The sequence below is a fragment of the Canis lupus genome, chromosome 14 (assembly GCF_048164855.1).
Source record: "Canis lupus baileyi chromosome 14, mCanLup2.hap1, whole genome shotgun sequence".
In the NCBI taxonomy this organism is placed as follows: Eukaryota; Metazoa; Chordata; class Mammalia; order Carnivora; family Canidae; genus Canis; species Canis lupus.
Window position 1 is genome coordinate 31,220,536 of NC_132851.1, and position 19,677 is coordinate 31,240,212.

Consider the following 19,677-nt stretch of genomic DNA (forward strand, 5'->3'; position numbering starts at 1 on the left):
CCGAGAAGGAATGAGGACTGGCCACACTTGGTGGCACAGTGAGAGAGTGTTTATGAGCATGCAGGAGGTGGTGGGGACTTGGGAGAGGGGGGGTGGTCCCAGTTAGTAAGAGATAAAGTTGCAAAGAAAATTTGGCACCCGAGAGTTGTGTTCCGCCGTTAACACTAACCCTGGTTTTGAAGAGTCCTTGATCCTTTAAAACATGTTAATACATTTTTATTTCTTTAATTGAAAAGAACTTTATATCTTGTTTACATTTTAAAATCTGACCTATAAATGAAAATCTTAACTTCGTAAACAGACTCCTAGCAAATACTTAAAGATGCACAGAAGCATGGCTCTTTATACACAGCAGGTGTGGAGTTGGGTAATCACTGGCATCTTTGCAATTAATTATTACATTTGAGAATTTATTCTGGGCTATTTACATTCATCTTGGAAGTGACACTTTTCTCCAGATCAAATTAGAAGAGGGGTCTTTAAGCTGGAAATAGGGAGTTTTAAATAACTTAAAAATTTTAAAGACATCCTAATTTTAAAACATTCACATTATTCCTACTTGAGGTTCCTAATATAATATGCATTTTATTCTACAGTTACTACTACCAGGGAGTTTTAAAGATTCTTTAACACTGAATGCTATTTTGCATATCCTGCTGGTGCTTATTATGTACCAAACGTGCTATAATAATTTTATATACAGTGGTTTATTTAATCCTCACATTAATTGCTGCTTTACAGTGGAGCCTCTTATACCCATTTTAGAAACTGACCTGAAACAGAGAAAGAGAGTTGTCCAAGCTCATGTGGCTCTTGAGTGGTGAAAAGCAGATTCAAACCCAGGTAGTCTGGCTTCAGTCTTAATTTTAACTTTAACCGGCATGCTCTATTGTTTTGTTACTTCCTGGGCCTTAGAGAGCATTTGTTAGACTGTGCATTCTTCCCTCTAGCACGTTTTTACTTCCTTTACTGGTGTAACAGTTGTTTGTACAAGAAACGGCCTTGTTGGGATTCAAGACTGACAACTTTGCCAGTGTTTACCTTTGTCACTTTGAGCCAGTCGCTTCATCTCTCTGTCTTTTCTGTGTAACTGTGAGAAGACCGAAGGCATACAGAGATTTAAAAGAACTAGAATGAGAAATGCAGGGAGAATCCAGAACATTGTGTTGTAAACACAGAGACTCCAAGGAGCTTGCAGGCAAGCCTATCGGCATATTGTAAGAGCAATAGGGAGCATGCAGTTATCTCCTGGGAGGGTAACAGTGATGCAAAGTAATCTCCGTTTGTAGCGGGTTGAAGTGATCTAGGATCGGGCTTTACATGGAGGATTACAGTTGATCTAACCCTGAAGCCAGCCGTGGACCTTTTATTCACAGTAGCCAGAGGGGACTGGCGTGGGGAATGCAGGTGTGGTGCAGAGTGCTAAGAAGTTTCGTTTAGTTGCTAAAACCACGTGGAGAGATTCCGTATCAGCTTATTTTATTAATAACACAAAATTTATATTTCTACCACTATCCTCAGGCTCAAGCTATATGTACTCCTACATTTACTTTGCTGAGAGGGCAATGTAACTAACATGTCATTGATAAAAGGGCAGTTTTCAAAGCTGAGCATTGGGTTCGCATCTTCACTGCAACGCTTCTAGCGTTGACCTTTGGCGGGTTATTTAAATTGTACAAATGTCAGTTTCCTCACATCTAAAATGGTAATAATAGTTTCCACTAGGTAGCTTTATTTTTAGGATTCAGGTAGTCATTGTTACAGTATTTGACACAGTGGCAGCTGGCATTCAGCAAATGCCCTTTTCTTGTCTGTGTCCAAGTACCATGGCCTTAGGCAGCCTGTGGTCACTGTGCGGCCCTGTGCCACTCCAAGATCACTCTGTGGTCTGACAGCATATGCAGCATCCGAGAGTGTCCCCACTCTTGACCTGCTGGAGGTGAAGCCCAGGAATCTGCTTTCACAAGCTTTCCAGTTCATATACAGATCAAACGTTGAAATCTGCTGGTAACACTTTGTGGTTAAGAGTAAGGCTCTACAGTTAGGTTCTCTGCATTGAAAGCCTGGCTTTGCCAAGGAGAGCTGTGTAATCTTGGGCAATTTAACCTTTTCTGTCTCTGTTCTTCCACTTGTAAAATGGCACTAGCTGTTGTAGCTACCTTATCGTATTAACTGTGAGGATCAAGAGTTAATACACTTTTAAAGCACTTAGAATCATGGTTGGCGCACAGTGGGTGCCCAATAGATGTGGCTGTGCTGTAGTATTTACAGTGAGTGCTATGGTAGTGTCCAGTTGCTGCTCTCACAGAATACTGCATATTAGTGACTTAAGACAACCCAAATTTATTATCCTAAAATTCTAGATCCCAAGTCCAAAGTGGGTCTCAGTGGAATGAAGGTGTCAGCAGGACTGTTCCTTTCAGGAGGCTCAAGAGGAGAATTCGTTTTCTTGCCTTTCCCAGTTCCAGAGGCTCTTGCGTGTCTTATCTCACATCCCCCTGACCATCCTCAGAGCCAGCAATGGCCACTCAGGTCTTTCTCACTCTACCACAGGACTCTTCTGCCTTTCTCTTGTACATTTAGGGACTCTAGTGATTACATCGGGCCCACCTGGATAAGCCAGGATAATTTTGAGGTCAGTTGGTTAGCAACCTTAATTCCCTTTTGCCACAGAACCTAACATAGTCATAGGTTCTAGGGATGAGGAACGTGGATGTCTTTAGGGACCGTTATTTTGCCCCCCACCACTACCACCTGAGATGGTTATTCCATGCACACCAACATTGGTACTGCTCTTCTGGAAACTTGCTTTCCTATGCTTGACCTTTCCCACCTCTTCCAGCCAGTTCCACCTCTTTCTGTTCCTAACCTGCCTCAGGTGTCCTTTACAGCATACTCAGTTGAGGAAATAGAAGCCACCAGATGAGAACTCGCTCATCCATCCACAAGTATGTGCTTAGCTGTGCGGATCCGTCTCCTGTTTTGTCTGTAAGATAATGGAAGCAGTTGTCTTTCTGTTCTTAAAATCCTGGCGCTTGTCACCCCGCCTCCCCTGGATCTTAGACTTTTGAGGCGATGTGTAGGATCTTTTATCTTTAAAAAAGCCCTCCTCTGGGGACGCCTAGGTGGCTCAGTCTTTTGAGTGTCCTACTCTTGTTTCGGATCAGGTCATGATCTCAGGGTCCTGGGATTGAGCCCTGAGTGGGGCCCCGCGCTCAGTGGGAGCTTCTCCCTCTTCCTCTCCCAACTTTTCTGCACCTTCCCTCACTCTGCTTTCTCTCTAACATAAATAAAATCTTTGATAAGTGAATAAATACTTTCCTCTGAACCTGCATTCCTTCTCTGGTTTCTCCATCCCTCTCTTACTCTTCAGCCCCATCTCAGAGCCCTGTTTTCCACCTCTTCTGTTCAAACAGAAGCCTGGAGACAAGCCTTTTGATGCCACACCAGCCCCTCACCTGCAGTCTGCAGATCCCTGCATCTGCCTGCAGTCTTCGTGCCTCGTGCCTTCCTCCCAGGCCTGGCCATACTGCCTCCTGCCTGTGCCTCCCTGCACCCTCCCTCATCCCATAGCTCCAGGGGACTTTCAAAGCCCTGAACAGACTTGTATCACTCTCTTTTTGCTGAATTTAGGATAAAACTCAAAAACATGTTTAACCTAACCTGCCACTGCCACTCTAGCCTCATTTCTTCTTGTTCTCCTTCACTGTGTTGTAGACACAGTCTCAGATAGTCAGATATGCTAGGCTCTCCTCTGCTCCAAGGCCTTCCCAGGGCCCAGAATCCTGCCCTCTCCTGTCAGTCCCCTCGTGACAACCCGCTCTGCTGGAAGCTGCAGGTGGCTGCTCCCTGTCCTATGCATGAGTCATCATAAGCTGGGGAAGACAGGACTTGGATTAACTTCTTTCAGGACCACTTAATTTCACTCAAAGGTTCTTGCTGAAAAATGTAGCAGTTAACTGAATTATCATTGTAAAAATTGACATGCTACACATTTTGAGCACCTCTTTACAAACTGCAAAAAAAATTATTTCCATCTTGCATATCTTACTGTAGACAGAGCTGTCGTTATAATGGAGAGAAACTGTAGAAATAATTCTTTTTCACTTCTGGACTGGCTAACAGGAGTTTACCTGGTACCAGCTAGAACATGGTACTCCCTGGTATGTGTGTACTGCCTGGGGTACATTTCCCAGGTGTTCTCACCAAACCCACTTTATTGGATACACAGCGATCTAGTTGTTCGTGGGTAAGGAAAGATGTCCCCGGTTATTTTATGTCTTGTAAAACGTGACTTTCTTGTTAATTTTTGTAGTGACTCTTCCTGATGACCTGACACTTTATTAATATTTCTTTATGTATCTTATGTTACAGACTATTCAGACTATGAAGACAGTTCTCTAGAATTTCTGGAAAGGTGCTCTTCTCCACTAACTCGATCTTCTGGGAGTTCTCTGGCTCTGCGAAGCATGTTTACGGAGAAAAATACAACATATCAGTACCCAAGGGCAATTTTGTCAGTTGATCTTAGTGGTGAAAGTATGTGTAATCATGTAATGCTTAAACAAGTCTTAAGATTCTTAAATGTGGAACTGAGATAAAAACATACTTCATTGAGGGCTTGTCTGAGCAGGGCACACGGTTTAAAAAGTTATCCCGTAGGCTAATATGAAAAATCTCAACTTTTTTAACTTCTATAAAGTCAAATTGGCTTTTATAGTTAATTGTAGGACAGACGGGAAGGAAATTATTAGTGTCTCCTATGTACTGGTTATGGGTATTTTTACATGCATATTTGGAGTCTGTCAGATTTCCCTACAAGCCGTCCTGACAGCTGGGGTGTTCAGGACTCTTGCCTTCCGGTGCTCTCAGCAGCGGGAGGGAGACTCTCCTAGTGGAGACATCGATGGCAGTGGCTTGAGACTAGAATAAGGGATGGGGTCTTCATCTTATGTCAAACCACAGGGATCCTTATGGCTGAGCTCACTTCCTGCCTTCTCCTTTCTTCTGAGGGCCCGACATGGTAGGTACTAGGTGATATGTTACCGTTTGCATTGTTACCACTTGCTTTCTTCCAGGCCTATTTCCCATCTAGCCCATGGTGGAAAAAAGTGTCATCTTCCCTTCTTCCTAAAATAAGCACACGGCACTTTGGGGATTCATAATTTTAAAACATTGGCGGGAGGGAGGTTTAGGAAAATGTCCCTCCTTCTTTTCTAACAAACACAAATCCCCTGGTCCCTTTTGGGCCAGTGGCTCTTCACCCCAGGTGTCCATGGTAACTGTCACTGTGATACTTTGATGAAGCGACCCATACGGAGACATGCTGCAGAACACAATGAGGTTTCTGGGAGGGCAGATGGAGTTTCCGAGTGATTGTTTGGGGATGGGTGGCAAGGGTTGAAAATCATGTAAGAACATCAAGATCTAAAAGTCATCATTTTACATGGAGTGCTGGAGAACGGAGAGGATGTCTGGGCTGGCAGTGCTGCCAGAACCTGAGGTGTGAGTGGGGATGGAAGGAGAGGCCACGGGTGTGGGCTCTCAATTCTGCTGTGTCTTCTGCCCTGGTTGTGACCAAGCACTAAGCTGTTAGAACGGATGTTGATAGAGGGCATGGGTCCTGGGCCAGAGGTTCTCAAGTGTTAGCATGCACCAGAACCCCCTGGAAGGCTGGTTAAAACACCTTTCTGGGCTTCATCCTCAGAATTTCTGATGCCTAATGAGCTCCCAGGTGATGCTGGTCTGGAATCCACACTTAGAGAATGTGCTGGGAAAATGGCAATGATAGTTCAAGAGGTAGTGGTTGGAAGAGAATGGTGTTCCTGTGGCCACTCGGTGGGCGCTGTTGTTCGGGTGGTATTTCACTATGAGAGAGAACTTTTACTTTTCTTTTGTAATTTTCAACCCATAAACCCATTTACTCAGCCCCTTGAGGTCAGCCAAGCATTTGTTTGATGCTTGGGAATTGGTTATTCTAACTAGGTTTTCTGGCCAGTATGTTAAGTTTGCATTCTAAGACCATAACACCTGGTTATTTTGGCCATTGTTGTTAATGATTGCCATCCATATAATGCCACATCTGTGCCACAACAGTGCTTGAAACTGTTTATTCATGTTCTAGTCTGCCATTTTGAGACAAGAACTTACATTCAGGAAGGCCCAAGAGAAAATACTAATTTTGGATTTAAGCTATCAAGATGGTGCTAGCTTCCCAAAACTACTCATATTATTAGAAGGGTTCTATGATGCCTAATTGATTCACTCCTTCTTGAAAATTTTCATGTATTTCTCTAACATCATTTCTACTGACTTCACTTGTTTCAAGATGTCCCAAGACCCTAAAGAAAACATTTATTTTTCTGTAAAACTTTTTGTAAATCAAAAACAAAACATTCAAAAACAGGACACAATACCAGATTAGAAGCTGGTAAAAGAAGCACTAAGACATGAAATATTTAAAATATAAGCAGCATGAGTTTTTTTAGTTTGAAGTTGGCCAGCTTCTTTCTGGTCTGATTGTCTGAAAAGAGAATTTTCTCTGGCTATAGACTCCCCTCTTAGCTCCTCCAGAAGCATTCTGGAGTGGCTTGCTATGTAGATCAGGCTTCATTGTAAGCACCAGGTGTGGAGCATTCAGCAAGCAGAGCCCTTACTCCCACAGCCTGTAGATGCTCTGCAGAGGGAAGTGACTCAGGAGCAGATGAAGGAGGGGCACAGACCATGACTACAGGCCAAGACACCGAGGCGGAAGGAGCCACCTCTGTCTCTGAGAGGCTCCACTGACTGGCCTGCAGGTGCCTCACAGCAGAGAGCAGGTCTTCGACCATGCCTCTTCCCCATATCTCCATCCACACTCCTGCAAAACCTTTAGTGTCCTGTCATCATTTCTTTCCCTTTGTTGTAAATAAAGATTTCCTTGTGTTTGCCTGGATTTTTTTTTTTTTCTTCCTCTATGGCCTGAGCTAAATTGTGGTCTTTGACATCAACACTGGTACAAATACAAACCCAAGACCTGGCGTTTAAGTCGAATTACATGTAGTAGTCCTCCATATCATCTACTTTCTAGAATATATTTATTTTTTAAAGATCTTTATCAAAGCGAGATTTTAAAAATTTGTAAATCCCTTAGGGAACTCATGATCCTAGTTTAAGAAATACTGGTGAAATCATTAACATAGGCTTTGGAGTCATTCCATTTAGCTTTACCGTTTGCTGACTGCACTACTCAAGCAAGTAATACATCTTCTATTTGAAGTGCTTAGTACAGTACCTGACTCATGTTAAGTGCAGTAGTGATTGATGATACTGATACTATTAAGAATAGTAGTATTGACATTAGACTCCAGGCAATCTCCTTCCCTTCTCTGAAGTGCCTTGTCTATGGTGCAAATAATGAAATCCATTCTTTTTACAACTTCTGATTTTGGGGAGGATCAAAAGGATTAACATTTGTGAAAGCATTTGAAAACTATGCAAATTTGAATTATTATCAACCTTAGCCACAACCTCTACAGGCACCAAGACTGGAGAAACTTTTCAAGTTACTTGCAATAGTGTATATATGAAGATGTAAAGTCAGTCATAATTACTAAGCTTCAAGAATCATTTGTTTCTTTATGCAGGGACAAACACTCAATTCCCATTTGTTTGCCCTTCCTTTCTAAATACTTAATAGCTTATAATCACTTCCTTTTAACTCTATCTGAAAAGATGACACAGACATGGGAACTATATGCTGAGTCTACTTTTGTATATATTCTAGACTTATCAGATGTGGAATTCCTAGATGATTCTTCAACAGAGAGTTTGCTCCTAAGTGGGGATGAGTACAATCAGGACTTTGATTCAACCAATTTTGAGGAATCTCAGGATGAAGACGATGCTCTTAATGAGATTGTGCGATGTATTTGTGAAATGGATGAGGAGAACGGCTTCATGATCCAGGTAACTGGTCTTCCCAGTCAAAGCAATTATTTCAGGTGTTCAGCAAATGCATCAGGACTTCGTGTCCTTTTGTCACTCATGGTCTTATTGAAAACAGAGGTCTCTAACTTAACCATCACGTTTAAAATCCTAGTAATGATAGGAAAATCTCTTCAAATGAAGTAGACTTGCTCTCTTACATAAGGATCACCCTCCTTTTGCAAAAGTGTTGAGTTTGAGGTCTTCAGGCTGAAATTCTGGAAGCCACTCTTTGAACCCATTAGGGTAGGTGAGCATCCACATTAAAGTGTAGAGCACAGCAGCCCTTTTCTTACTGGCCTGGATTCCTATTGTTTGTAGCTCTTCAATGGGCAGGTACAGAGACATTTCCACTCTTTTCAAAGACTTGCAAGGATTAAGCATTACAAACCAGCTGTTCCTGTAGAAAGGGTATCTTTAAGAGAAAAGAAGAGCATAACCCACATTTTGTGATGAAAGATTTGGAAATGTTAATTATAGAAATGAAGGAAGTAATCTCCTCTTTTCTCCCCCTTTTCAAAGGTTTTCTGAAACCAGGGAACTACAAATTTATAGGGTCACCACACAGGTAATACTTTGAGAAGTTGCTGCTACAGGCATTCCTGCAAACTTGCCTTAAAAAGAAAAATTCTACACTTAAATAAGCTATTTTAAAGAGGTATTTGCCCAAAAATTAGTGGGAAATAAATGAGAGCAAGTTTTGATTTTTTTTTTATGGTTTAAGTAATATATCAAGGCCCTTTTGAGTAGCTGCAACTAGAGGAAGTTCTTGAAGTAGTTGACTATCAAAAATAAAATTCAACTTATATCAGTGTTGCATCATTGTGTGGAATAAGAATTGAGCTGTCGGCGGCCTCGAGACTGCCATGGCTGACTGTAAGGAAGGGGATTTGTCTTTTTTCCCAGCGAGCAGGCCTATGATTGTAAGCACTCCTGTGTTTTCTGGCAGTGTGAAGAGTGCCTATGCTGGCAGCACAGCGTGTGCATGGGGCTGCTGGAGGAGAGCATCCCCGAGCAGTACATCTGCTACGTCTGCAGGGACCCTCCTGGTAAGCCTCCTCCCCATGCTGGTGGCAAGGCGCCTAAAGATCTGGTTATGGATTCTGTAATGTGCCCGCTGTATAAAAACACCATGACTTCTTCGTCAGTTCAGTTCTGCCTCCATGTGAAAATTTTAAAACATTTTTCATTGCTTGTTACAATTTTGTTTTCCATGTTAGTTACCTAGGCCAAAACATTAGCCTCATCTCATTGACATACCTGCCATGTTACTGGAAGGACAGAGTTCTGGCTTTTTCCTGGAAAAGGATTAGGCCCTTAGTATGTCCTTGTGTCTTGATTTCTAAGTAAGTTTATGTGTGGCTATTTGACTGGAACTGTATTCTGAATGTACACTCCTCATGACATGGTTTTAAAAAAGTTTCTGATCCTGCTGCATATCCAACTAGTTGTCAGTAGATGGCATCTCCAGTGATCACTTGCTTTCCCTTTATTTTACCCATGAGACAACTAGGGTGTGGAGGGTTGCATTCCTTGTGCACAAGGGTAATAGCAAGCATTGCAGACCTGAGATGAAAACCTGTCCCTTTTGACTCCCTGTCCAGTACCTTCCTCCATGCCAGAGGCTCTTTGAGTAGCAAAGCTTTGCATATTGTACACACTTTGAGCTGCTTGGGCAGAAAATAACTAGATATTCTCAAATAAAAGCCTACCAAGTTCTCCTCTTGTCTATCTTAAAACCAGGAAGCAGGAGAATGATTAATATAAATATAGACATTTGCTTATTCATTCAGCAGCATTTATTGGATGCCTTCTATTTGCCAGATGCTGGTAAGAGGTAAGATGATTGATTCTAAGCATGCCGTCCACTGTCTCAGTATAGTAGGGGTCACAGACGCATAAGCAACTCATTTCATTGACATTGAAGATACATTTTACAAGACCCGGTGAGATCTTGAAGAGGGGTCCGTATTCACTTAAGTAGAACTGTATTTCATCCTGTTCAAAACAAATGTTAGTGAGAGAACGGATACCCTGTCTAGTTTCTATCCAGTCTTCTCAGCCTTTCTACAGGACATATGACAGATACATAAAAATTGGGAAGCCATACCCTGAGGGTTCCTTTGCGGATGTCCTCTGCCTGTGAGCATATCCTTCATGGAGTGTGTTCTTCATAGCGGGCAGGAGACCCAAAGGTTGGAGGAACTCTCACAGCGCCAGCTCCTCAGAACCCTGTCTTGCTCATCTTTTGAATTTATTCTTAGTACCAGAGCTCACCCTGCTTACTGAGTAGTGTTAATAAGATGGCAGTGGAAGGGAAGTCTGAATACGTGGCATCCTTTGTCATTGTGATGTCCCCTTCACCTACAGGTCAGAGGTGGAGTGCAAAATATCGTTACGATAAGGATTGGTTGGATAATGGGAGAATGTGTGGGTTATCGTTTTTAAAAGAAAATTACTCTCATCTCAATGCCAAAAAGATAGTTTCCACACATCACCTGCTTGCTGACGTCTATGGTGTCACGGAAGTCCTGCATGGGCTACAGCTGAAGATCGGCATACTCAAGTAAGTGAGGGACACAAGGCCCCAGCTAGGGGGAATTTCAGTTCAGGGTGATTAGGTGGCCTTTTGAAAGTTCAGATGAGCACTTTGGAAGGCAGAAGAGCTACTTGAATACATTTTAACTTTTAAAGGTAGAAACAATAAATATTTTGGATGAATAGCCGCTTCCCACCTCTTGTCCTGGCATGAATAAGTATGGTTGAGGGTCAGAACCACATCCGATATCCAACAAACGTCAGTCCCTGCCCCACTGTTTTGCGTTCTGGCCACGCGCAAAATTAAGTTCCGTGGGTTGGTGCATCCTGTATTTTGTATCCTTCTGCAGGGATGGTGTCAAGATGAGGTAGATTTAACAGCATATTGTTTTAATTACCTTAAGACCAACTTTGAAGGGAGCAGCTCATAGAATCCATCCCTCTGCTGGGCAGCAAATGTGTTGTAGTCTTCCCAGATCATTTTCCCTTAAAAAAAAAAAAAAAAAAAAACCTGAAATCTGAGCCTCCCTAAGTAACATGTCCAAGTGTTCTTGAAGCCCTCGTTTTCAGTTCTGCCTAGTTCCTAACTAGAATTCCTCTCTTTAAAAAGGTATTTTATGTAAAAACAAGATTCACCAGTTCTTTACAAGGTTGTCTTCATTGGGACTCACTTGCCTGGGCCAGAAACTTGCCCTTTCCCCTCCTTCTGTCCCCATCCAGGTACCTTTCCCCTCAGCTGGGTGTGCCAGGGCCACCTATCTACCATGATTCCTTGACCTTGTTCTGTGCCTTCCTGTCTCTTCATCCTGTCCCAGCCCAGGCTGTTCTTTTCCCATGAACAGTTGCCACACCATTTTAGTTCTCCGTGGCTCCAGTCTTGGACTCTGAGCTCATCCTTCTTATTGTTGCCCGTGTGATCTTGGTAAAAAATAAATAGGAACTTGAGGCACCTGGGGGGCTCAGTCGGTTAAGCATCTGCCTTCGGCCCAGGTCATGGTCTCAGGGTCCTGGCATTGAGCCCTGCATCCTGGTCCCTGCTTCTCGGGGCATCTGCTTCTCCGTCTGCCCCCCGCCCCATGCATGTACACATGCGTGTAGTCTCTCTCTCTCAAATAAATAAAACCTTAAAAAAGAGATAAATAGTAGCTTATCTCTTTTTTGACTTCATATGCCCCCGTGTCTTCCCACCTCTCCAGCTCATGCTCTGAGTCTTTCCCTGATAATGTCTTCTTCTATTCAGTTGTCATCTTCCCTTTCCCAGTTGTTTTTCCCAAACGTCACAACTCTACCAAACCATAATCCCTGAGCAAAGCCTGCTTTTTCATGACTACAAGCCTTTATTCACTCACACCCAGAACAACCTTGTACCATTAGTCTTTCTAGCAGATACCTGCCCCACCAGAGCTGATCACATGCCCTTCTTGGCAAACTCCTTGCTACTGATATTGGCACTTTGTTGCACTTTGTTTTCTTGTGTCTGTCTCCCCTTACTAACCACAGTTCCCCTTAAGGTAGGGCTTGTGTCTTATTCATCATTTTGTTCCCACTGCTTAGTGTAGGGTTAAGTACTCAGTGACTGTTTGTTAAATGTAATTTGCTTCTGTTGTATGTCATAGATCTGATTATGGATTTCTTTATGAAAAGAGCATGCAAATGCTAAAGCCTAAAGGAAGAGCTAACTTATTAAAAGGAAAGTCTAGTTCATGCCAGAAATTAGTGCTCTAGTATGAGATTTCATTTATTTCTTAAAATAAACCTGAATAATAGGTCTCCTCTCATCTGAGAGATGGGTAGTCAAAGGTAGAGGTTATGCATATAACTTGTCCAAGCTCAGTGACGGAGCAGGACTTGATCCATTGCACTGTTAGACTACAAAACTAGCTTTCTTCCGTGCCTTTACTGTGAGAGAATTTTAGTATTTTCTGATATTAAATTATTAGGGAGTCCAAAAGATAAAATCTGTAATTTCAGACCAATACTTGGGTATTCTCAGAAGATTGATTTGATCCCTGGGTGTTTATCTAACCTGGAAGTAATTAATTCACAAACATTGAACTTTCTAAAAGGTTTATGCCTCCTGAGTATCTCTGTTTCTTATCAACTCTGTTCAAAGAATTCTGGTTTTACTCAACTGCAGAATTTTAATGACTAGAATTAGCTGTGCAGTATCATGCTTATATGTTGGGTGAGGATGGCAATAAGAGTGCATTATCATAGACTGCAGGTGACGGTATAATTAGGGCATTGTCTCCAGAAGCCGCTGGGGCAGTACCTATCAAATTTAAAATGTGTACCCATTATCCAGCAGCTCTGTATCTGACTGAAATATCCCCACTCATGTGCAGAGATCACAGGAACACACACACAGGCACATGTCTGTAGGTGGGGAATGGGTTGGTGTGCCTAGACTGTGGTAGATTAATATTGTTCAGCTACTAGAATAAAAGTGAGGGAAACATCTATGTATTGAGGTGGCAAGATGCCCGTATATATTACATATGAAGAAGGCAAACAGAGCCCCAGTGTACAAAAGAGAAAGTACATGCTTACCTATTTAAAAAATAATTGTATGGGTGTAGAAAATGTCCAAAAGATCATATCTCAGTTTTTTGTAATTGCCATAGTAGGAAAGTTTTTACTTTGTACGCATGTATTGCCTGATTTTTTGTTGTGAACAAGTACCACTTTTGGATTGAATGAGGATTTTAAAATATGCTAGTATAAAGGTTTTTGGTGTTATACAATTTTAAAACAGTGAAAAAAGTCAGCAGGAGAGTAAGTGCATCTATCAAATGATGATGTGCACTATCAACAGAATTACATTTATCGTTGCTTTTTTTTTTTAAGATCTTATTTATTTCAGAGAGAGAGAGCATGAGTGGGGAGGAGGGGTTGAGGGAGAAGCAGACTCCCTGCTGAGCAGGACCCTGAGATCCTGACCTGAGCCGAAGGCAGATGCTTAACCTACTGAGTCACCCAGGCACCCCTCATTATTGCTTTTCTACCTGAGTATTATTTCTATAAAATTGTGAGAATTCAAACTTTGGATTAAATTCTGAGACAAGGGGATCCCTGGGTGGCGCAGTGGTTTGGCGCCTGCCTTTGGCCCAGGGCGCGATCCTGGAGTCCCGGGATCGAATCCCACGTCGGGCTCCCAGTGCATGGAGCCTGCTTCTCCCTCTGCTTGTGTCTCTGCCCCCCCCCCCTCTCTCTCTCTGTGTGACTATCATAAATAAATAAAGAAAAAAATATTAAAAAAAATAAATTCTGAGACAAGTTACCCTAAAGAATACCTCTGCTTCTGTCTTGAGTCCCTGCCCTCCTTCTTACCTGGCCCCCTTGGTGGGGGATTGGGTCTTCAGCAGAGAAGTGGGCATCAGTCTGCTTGAGTCACCCTCACTGTATAAAAGGCACGGACAACCAAGGGTTATCTGTATCATTTTACATTCTGAAATTTATTATGTCACTAAACTACTTCTTTCCTTTTCTTTCCTTTTCTTTCCTTTTCTTTTCTTTTCTTTTCTTTTTTTTTTCTCTTTTTTTTTTTTTTTTTTTTTTTTTGTCCCAAACTTCTCTTTCTCTAACTTTGCTTTAAGGAATAAACACCATCCTGACCTTCATCTCTGGGCTTGTTCTGGGAAGCGAAAAGATCAAGATCAAGGAATTGCTGGGGCAGAGAAAAAAGTAGCAGTGCAAGACAAAGTTAATGTAGAGGAAAAGAAACACCACGTACAGAACCATAAAGAACCACCTCGTTTGCCCCTAAAAATGGAAGGAACTTATATAACAAGTGAGCACAGTTACCAAAAGCCACAAAGTTTTGGTCAAGACTGCAAATCTCTCGCAGACCCTGGAAGCTCAGATGATGATGATGTTAGTAGTTTTGAAGAAGAACAAGAATTCCACATGAAAGATAAAAACCCTTCCCAATACTCACTGAAAGAAGATGGAATGCCTGAAAAGGTATAACTAACTCATTTGTTTGGCTTGGAAAATATGAAAGACCATAGGAAAATTTTATACAGTAAAACATACTGAATTCCCAGTAAAGTTATGCTTATATATCCGAGTTCCCAAGTATCTTGTTAGGGTACAGACTTTTTTTGCTCTATTAGAACCATTTGAACATCAAATTATCCCCTAATTCAGGGTTGTAGTAATTTCAGCAAACTTTTACCCTAACCAAAGTTTCAGTTTTATAAGCACACTTAGATGCCTCCAAAAACCATGAGCCACATTTCTTTCCAAATGAAGACATCTGTGTGTGAGAATGTGTAAGTGCGTACTGGTATGTACACATTAATGCAATATGTGTTCAGGTAAAACATGGCACTCTTCTTTCTTTTGAAAATCTTAGCATACTTGTATATGCATATCAGTTCCATTATGCGATACACTGAATTCGTACATCCCTTTGTACACTGAATTTCTATAAACTGCTTTCCTATTCATAGGGATTGTCTTAGAGCTATTGTTTCTTCATTTTTCATTGATGTGCCACTTTAAAATTAGTTCTTTATTTTTCTGGCCTGTTTTATCAAGAAATCGCTGTAAGTACATAAATTTGGGAAGCTGATAGTTCATGATACTTGTGGTGAATCATTTTGTATCCCTCTTATGAAGTCTTTCTGATGAGTCTGAGTTCACATTTTGTGTGTGTGTGTGTGTTAAGCAGTTTGCACTTCTAAGTTTTTAAAGACTTTTATCTTTCTCTTGCCTCACTGATTTAACTGTGAGAGTTAATTACAGTTTGCAGTTTAATTAGACTTTAAACTGGCCTTTGTCAGCTTCCATGATTTTTTCCATCATTGCTTTCTGCCTTCACTCTACTTATGTCATTAGTTTAGGTTCATTGAGGAAGGGGTTAGTCTAAATGAGCTCTGGGCTTTCTCCTTACAGAGTATAATTAGCAACTTGTATCTTTAGCATGTCTTGTTGAATGCCCTCCACCCTGTGGAGCCCCCATGCGAGGCTTTTTGGAGAGACATGGTAGGCATATCTACTCTTTTAAGGACCATCAGATCTAATTCAATTATGTGCTAGCACTTCCTTTAAAAATACTCTGAGTCAGATTGGACTTCCCAGATCATTGCAGTAATGAGGTGTTTTGTATATCTTTCCTGTTATGACGTTACATTTCACCTAATTTTTTCTTTTTCCGATGGTTCTTTGGAGAAGAATCCAGCTGAAAGGAATACGGTATTTATTTATAATGATAAAAAGGGCACTGAAGACCCAGGAGACTCACATCTTCAGTGGCAGCTCAATCTCCTTACACACATAGAGAATGTGCAGAATGAAGTTACCAGCAGGATGGACCTAATAGAAAAAGAAGTTGATGGTAATTTTCAGAAAGAGCTAAAATACAATGACTATAGTATGTAAAGTGTGTTTATTGCTGTTATGAAGATGTTATGTAAAGCATTTTTAAATTATGGGATGAGAACTGTAGATGCTGTCCGTACTGGTGGAGTGTCTCACTCTTTTACTTTGCATTTAACAGCTGGTGTTTGGGGTCTTTTAGGCCAAAAACAGTGTAACTGGGTATTGTCTCCTTTTTTTAAAGGTGGATATTTATTAAATACTGCCCTTCTGCAGGGTGCAATATAGAGCTCATATGCAATATTTATTAGTTTCATTGAACTGTGTTTTCTTTGGAAGTCAGTGTAACGGCCTTAAGCATATTTAAAATATGGGGGAAAACATTTTTTGTATCTTTGCTCTCACTGTGGTCAGTAGGAAGTGTAATTAACAACAATAAGAAACTCTCACAAGCTCTAGTAGGTAAAACTTAAGTTTGTACACACATTTTCAGATGGTCTTCTTTGATATTTTTTATTTTATCACAGAGGGGCCTGAGGAGTGGACAGGAAAGATATCCCCATTTTATGGTTGAGAAAATAAAGAGTATCTGATTACTAATCCAGTGGTTCCCCCCCCCCAACCTCATATGTAAGCTTGTATTACCTTTTTTAAAAATTTTACCCCACACGTAAGTTAGAGCCCCTACTGCTTTGTTTTTCCCCATGAAAAAAGGAAATAGCAATTCCATTTCAAAAGCATCTTCCATTTGGTTTAAGCTAGCTTTTTGTTACTTTAATGTTTTGAGTAGATTTTCGATGGGGAAAAAATGCAATTTGACATTATCTCTTATTATTAATAAAAAGCGTGGAATAACTGTTCTGCCTAGACTTCTAATGTGCTTGCAATTTTTTATAGTAATGGTAAAATAGTGGGACTGAGAAATCGACACCTTGTTGCCTTTGTTAAAAAGAACTTCTGATTTAAAAACAAAAACGGTTAGCTAAGTTTCATCTAAAATGAAGTAGAGATGATTTAAGTCTAAAATAATAGCTTCAGCAGGCACAGGAAACTGTTTCCTATTCCAGAAGAGAGAGTAGTAGAAGGATCAGATATTCAAAATGAAATCAGTTTATGCCTATAAAGGGGAAAAGTATCTAAAATAATAACAAAAGTTACCAAGAAGAACTAGCTCTTGTGGGGTGAGATATAAAATAAAGGATGCTAAAGCCGCTCAGAAATGGCTTGAGTATATCTATGGCCTCCTAGAGAAAGGGACGTGAATTCTGTCTCCATCCTTTTCCAGCCTTCCAGTTATGTCATTTTGTGACTTCTTCCAGTTGCCACTTAAATTTGTTTGTTCTGTTCTCTCTTTTAGTTCTGGAAAGCTGGCTTGATTTCACGGGGGAGTTGGAGCCACCTGACCCTCTCGCAAGACTGCCCCAACTTAAACGCCATATCAAACAGCTCCTAATTGACATGGGCAAAGTACAACAAATAGCAACGCTTTGCTCCGTATGACAACAGTGAAAACCTAATGAAAAAGAATGTGGGTCTCTTCAGTCAATAATTTTTTATTGTCCACGTGACTGCTAAGTGGATAGTAAAAAAGCTAGTGATGTTTGGTCATTTACTGATTTGTGACATCAATAGGATAGCACCTTGAAAAGGAAAATGAACAACTTTATCAAGGAAGCTAATATTAGAAAAAGCTTTATGAGCAAGCTACAAATGATAATGTGTAATATGCCAGGGATCAATGAAGTTGAATATAATTTATACCAAGGAAATCGAGTTGGCAGGATTTTTGAATAGTTGCTTTATGTGAAGTTTGAAGTACGTGTAGAGAGAAATATGGTGTGTTTATATAATTTTTAGTAGAAAGATCCATGTAATAAACCAGCATTTGGCCAAAAGCCAAACTGTAGAGGAGAGGAAATTCTGGAGAGTTCTGTAAGGTTGCTGTACGAACTATCTTCTCTGCAGTTGATCCAGCTGCTCTGAAGCTTAGAGTATTTAAACTTTTACGGGATCATGAGCTGTTTCTTAGGTGATGAATGTCTTTAATCAGAAAACTGACAGTGTAAGCCTCACTTCTGAGGAAAACAGTGGTGGAATTCTGACTTCATTATGATTATATATTTTTAAAATGCCAAATAATTGGAATTTCTAAGATGCAGGCATTAAGCCCATTATAAACAATGGCTTATAGAAGGGTCAGTGTGCCAAATGACGATGACACTGCTGGAGAGAGAATGTTAAATGTCATGGGGGTTCCACCTCCAGGACTGACTTAGGCCATCAGCCCATCAGAAACATAAAGTCATGTGCACTATATATGTACCATATATAGTTGAGTTCAGGACTCAGGCATCAGCATACAGTCTGATCCTGAGTATGCTTGGTGTTTGCCTTCAGATAAAAATTGTAAATAACCTCAGCTGGGATGAGGAGTGACAAAAATGTCAAAATAATTTGTGGCTGTGGATTTTTTTTAACTGCTGGTAGTGGAATACTGGAAAAGCTTCATTTCTGAAGATAAATTTTATTTTTAAAAAATACATGCGCACTCAAAACTTGTAGCTTTGATCACACATGGACAAATTTCTGAAACCAAAGGCAACTAAGTTGCTGAGTTAGCTCTTGCTGGATTTTGGGCCCAGGTCCTCCTGCCTGCCAGTGCTCCTGTGAGCTGTGTGCTGCCGCCATGCTCCATACGCACGTATGCGGAAGCGTGTGTGCTTGTTTGAAACAAACACTCAACGTACATATGTACATAACCTACACATATTTATATCTGCACATATCTAGTTTTATTACTATAGACTATAAGAGTTGGTGGTTAACATGAAATGTTACCTTTTAACAGACTGTTTTTAAAAATTAAAAACGTATGTACAGGTTTTGAAACTTTTTTAAAAAGGGGTAAAAGACTGTTCAGAGGAGGCTATTTGATGATTATAACACTTGAATATTTTATGCCTCATTCTGTTTATCAGTTCTAGTGATCTGTGTAAATGCATTTTAGAACTGATACACAGTAAACTTGAATTTATCTTTGATAAGAATACATGCCACTGTACATTCAGATATTATTTAAATTTGCAAACACACTGTTCTATATGTAAGGTACTGTATGTAAAACTCTTTATTAAAACTATTCCGCATATCCTAAAATTTCAGCTTGCCTTTTTGCGGCCTTATATTTTGACGTAAAGACCATTAAAAGAATGTGCAAAACCGTCATTAGACATTTTTATTGCCTTTTGACATTTTCCAACCTGACAAATGTGCCAAAGATCAGTAGACATAAAATACGGTCCTGTGTATTTACTTGTTATACCTTAACTTTATGCTTACTGGGAAATGAAAAGCTTGAGTAGAGGTGATTGGGGTACTTGCTTAAATTTGCATATGAAAGCAAAACAAAAATAAGCCTATATTCCATGTATGGTGTAAACTTGCTAATGTCAGCATCTCAAGATTGATTATGTTATCTTTCATTTCTGTCCAAAGTAATGGCTCTAACCTTTTCCCTGTTGTGGTCAAATTCCAGACATTGAAGTTGTTTGTTTTCCAGAGCGGAGCAAATAGCATCGTTAACCTACGAATAGTGGAGTTGCCTAGATTCTTGTCACATACACAGATGACCCTTTGTACCTAGTAATGCTCATCTTCTCAGTCCCTGGTGGCCACAGTTAGGTTGATGTGCATCATTCTTGTAGTACCTTCTTATACTCAGGTCACTTCATTTGTTCGCAGCCAGCAAATAGGAAGTTCCATTAATACTAAATTTTTGCTCTTATGTATATGAGAAAGTCTGGATTTTTTAATTTAGATTTTTAAAGTAAATCTATGTCAGATTACTTTTAT

General features: G+C 40.6%; 1 protein-coding gene across 14 annotated transcripts in view; it reads left to right on the forward strand.

Annotated features, from left to right (window-relative positions):
* Nucleotides 1–19,050, forward strand: part of PHF20L1 (PHD finger protein 20 like 1) — a 78,011-nt gene extending 58,961 nt beyond the window's left edge. For 10 of the 14 annotated variants that reach the window (XM_072774533.1, XM_072774536.1, XM_072774531.1 and 7 more), the window contains 7 exons: nucleotides 4,375–4,539; nucleotides 7,766–7,947; nucleotides 8,915–9,014; nucleotides 10,336–10,531; nucleotides 14,100–14,466; nucleotides 15,679–15,844; nucleotides 17,183–19,050. In XM_072774533.1, the coding sequence (XP_072630634.1) occupies nucleotides 4,375–4,539; nucleotides 7,766–7,947; nucleotides 8,915–9,014; nucleotides 10,336–10,531; nucleotides 14,100–14,466; nucleotides 15,679–15,844; nucleotides 17,183–17,325 (1,319 nt within the window). In that variant the 3' untranslated portion in view covers nucleotides 17,326–19,050. The remainder of the gene's footprint in view (nucleotides 1–4,374; nucleotides 4,540–7,765; nucleotides 7,948–8,914; nucleotides 9,015–10,335; nucleotides 10,532–14,099; nucleotides 14,467–15,678; nucleotides 15,845–17,182) is intronic. The other 4 variants (XM_072774538.1, XM_072774535.1, XM_072774543.1 and 1 more) reach the window with 2 other exon arrangements.
* Nucleotides 19,051–19,677: the final 627 nt, after the last annotated feature.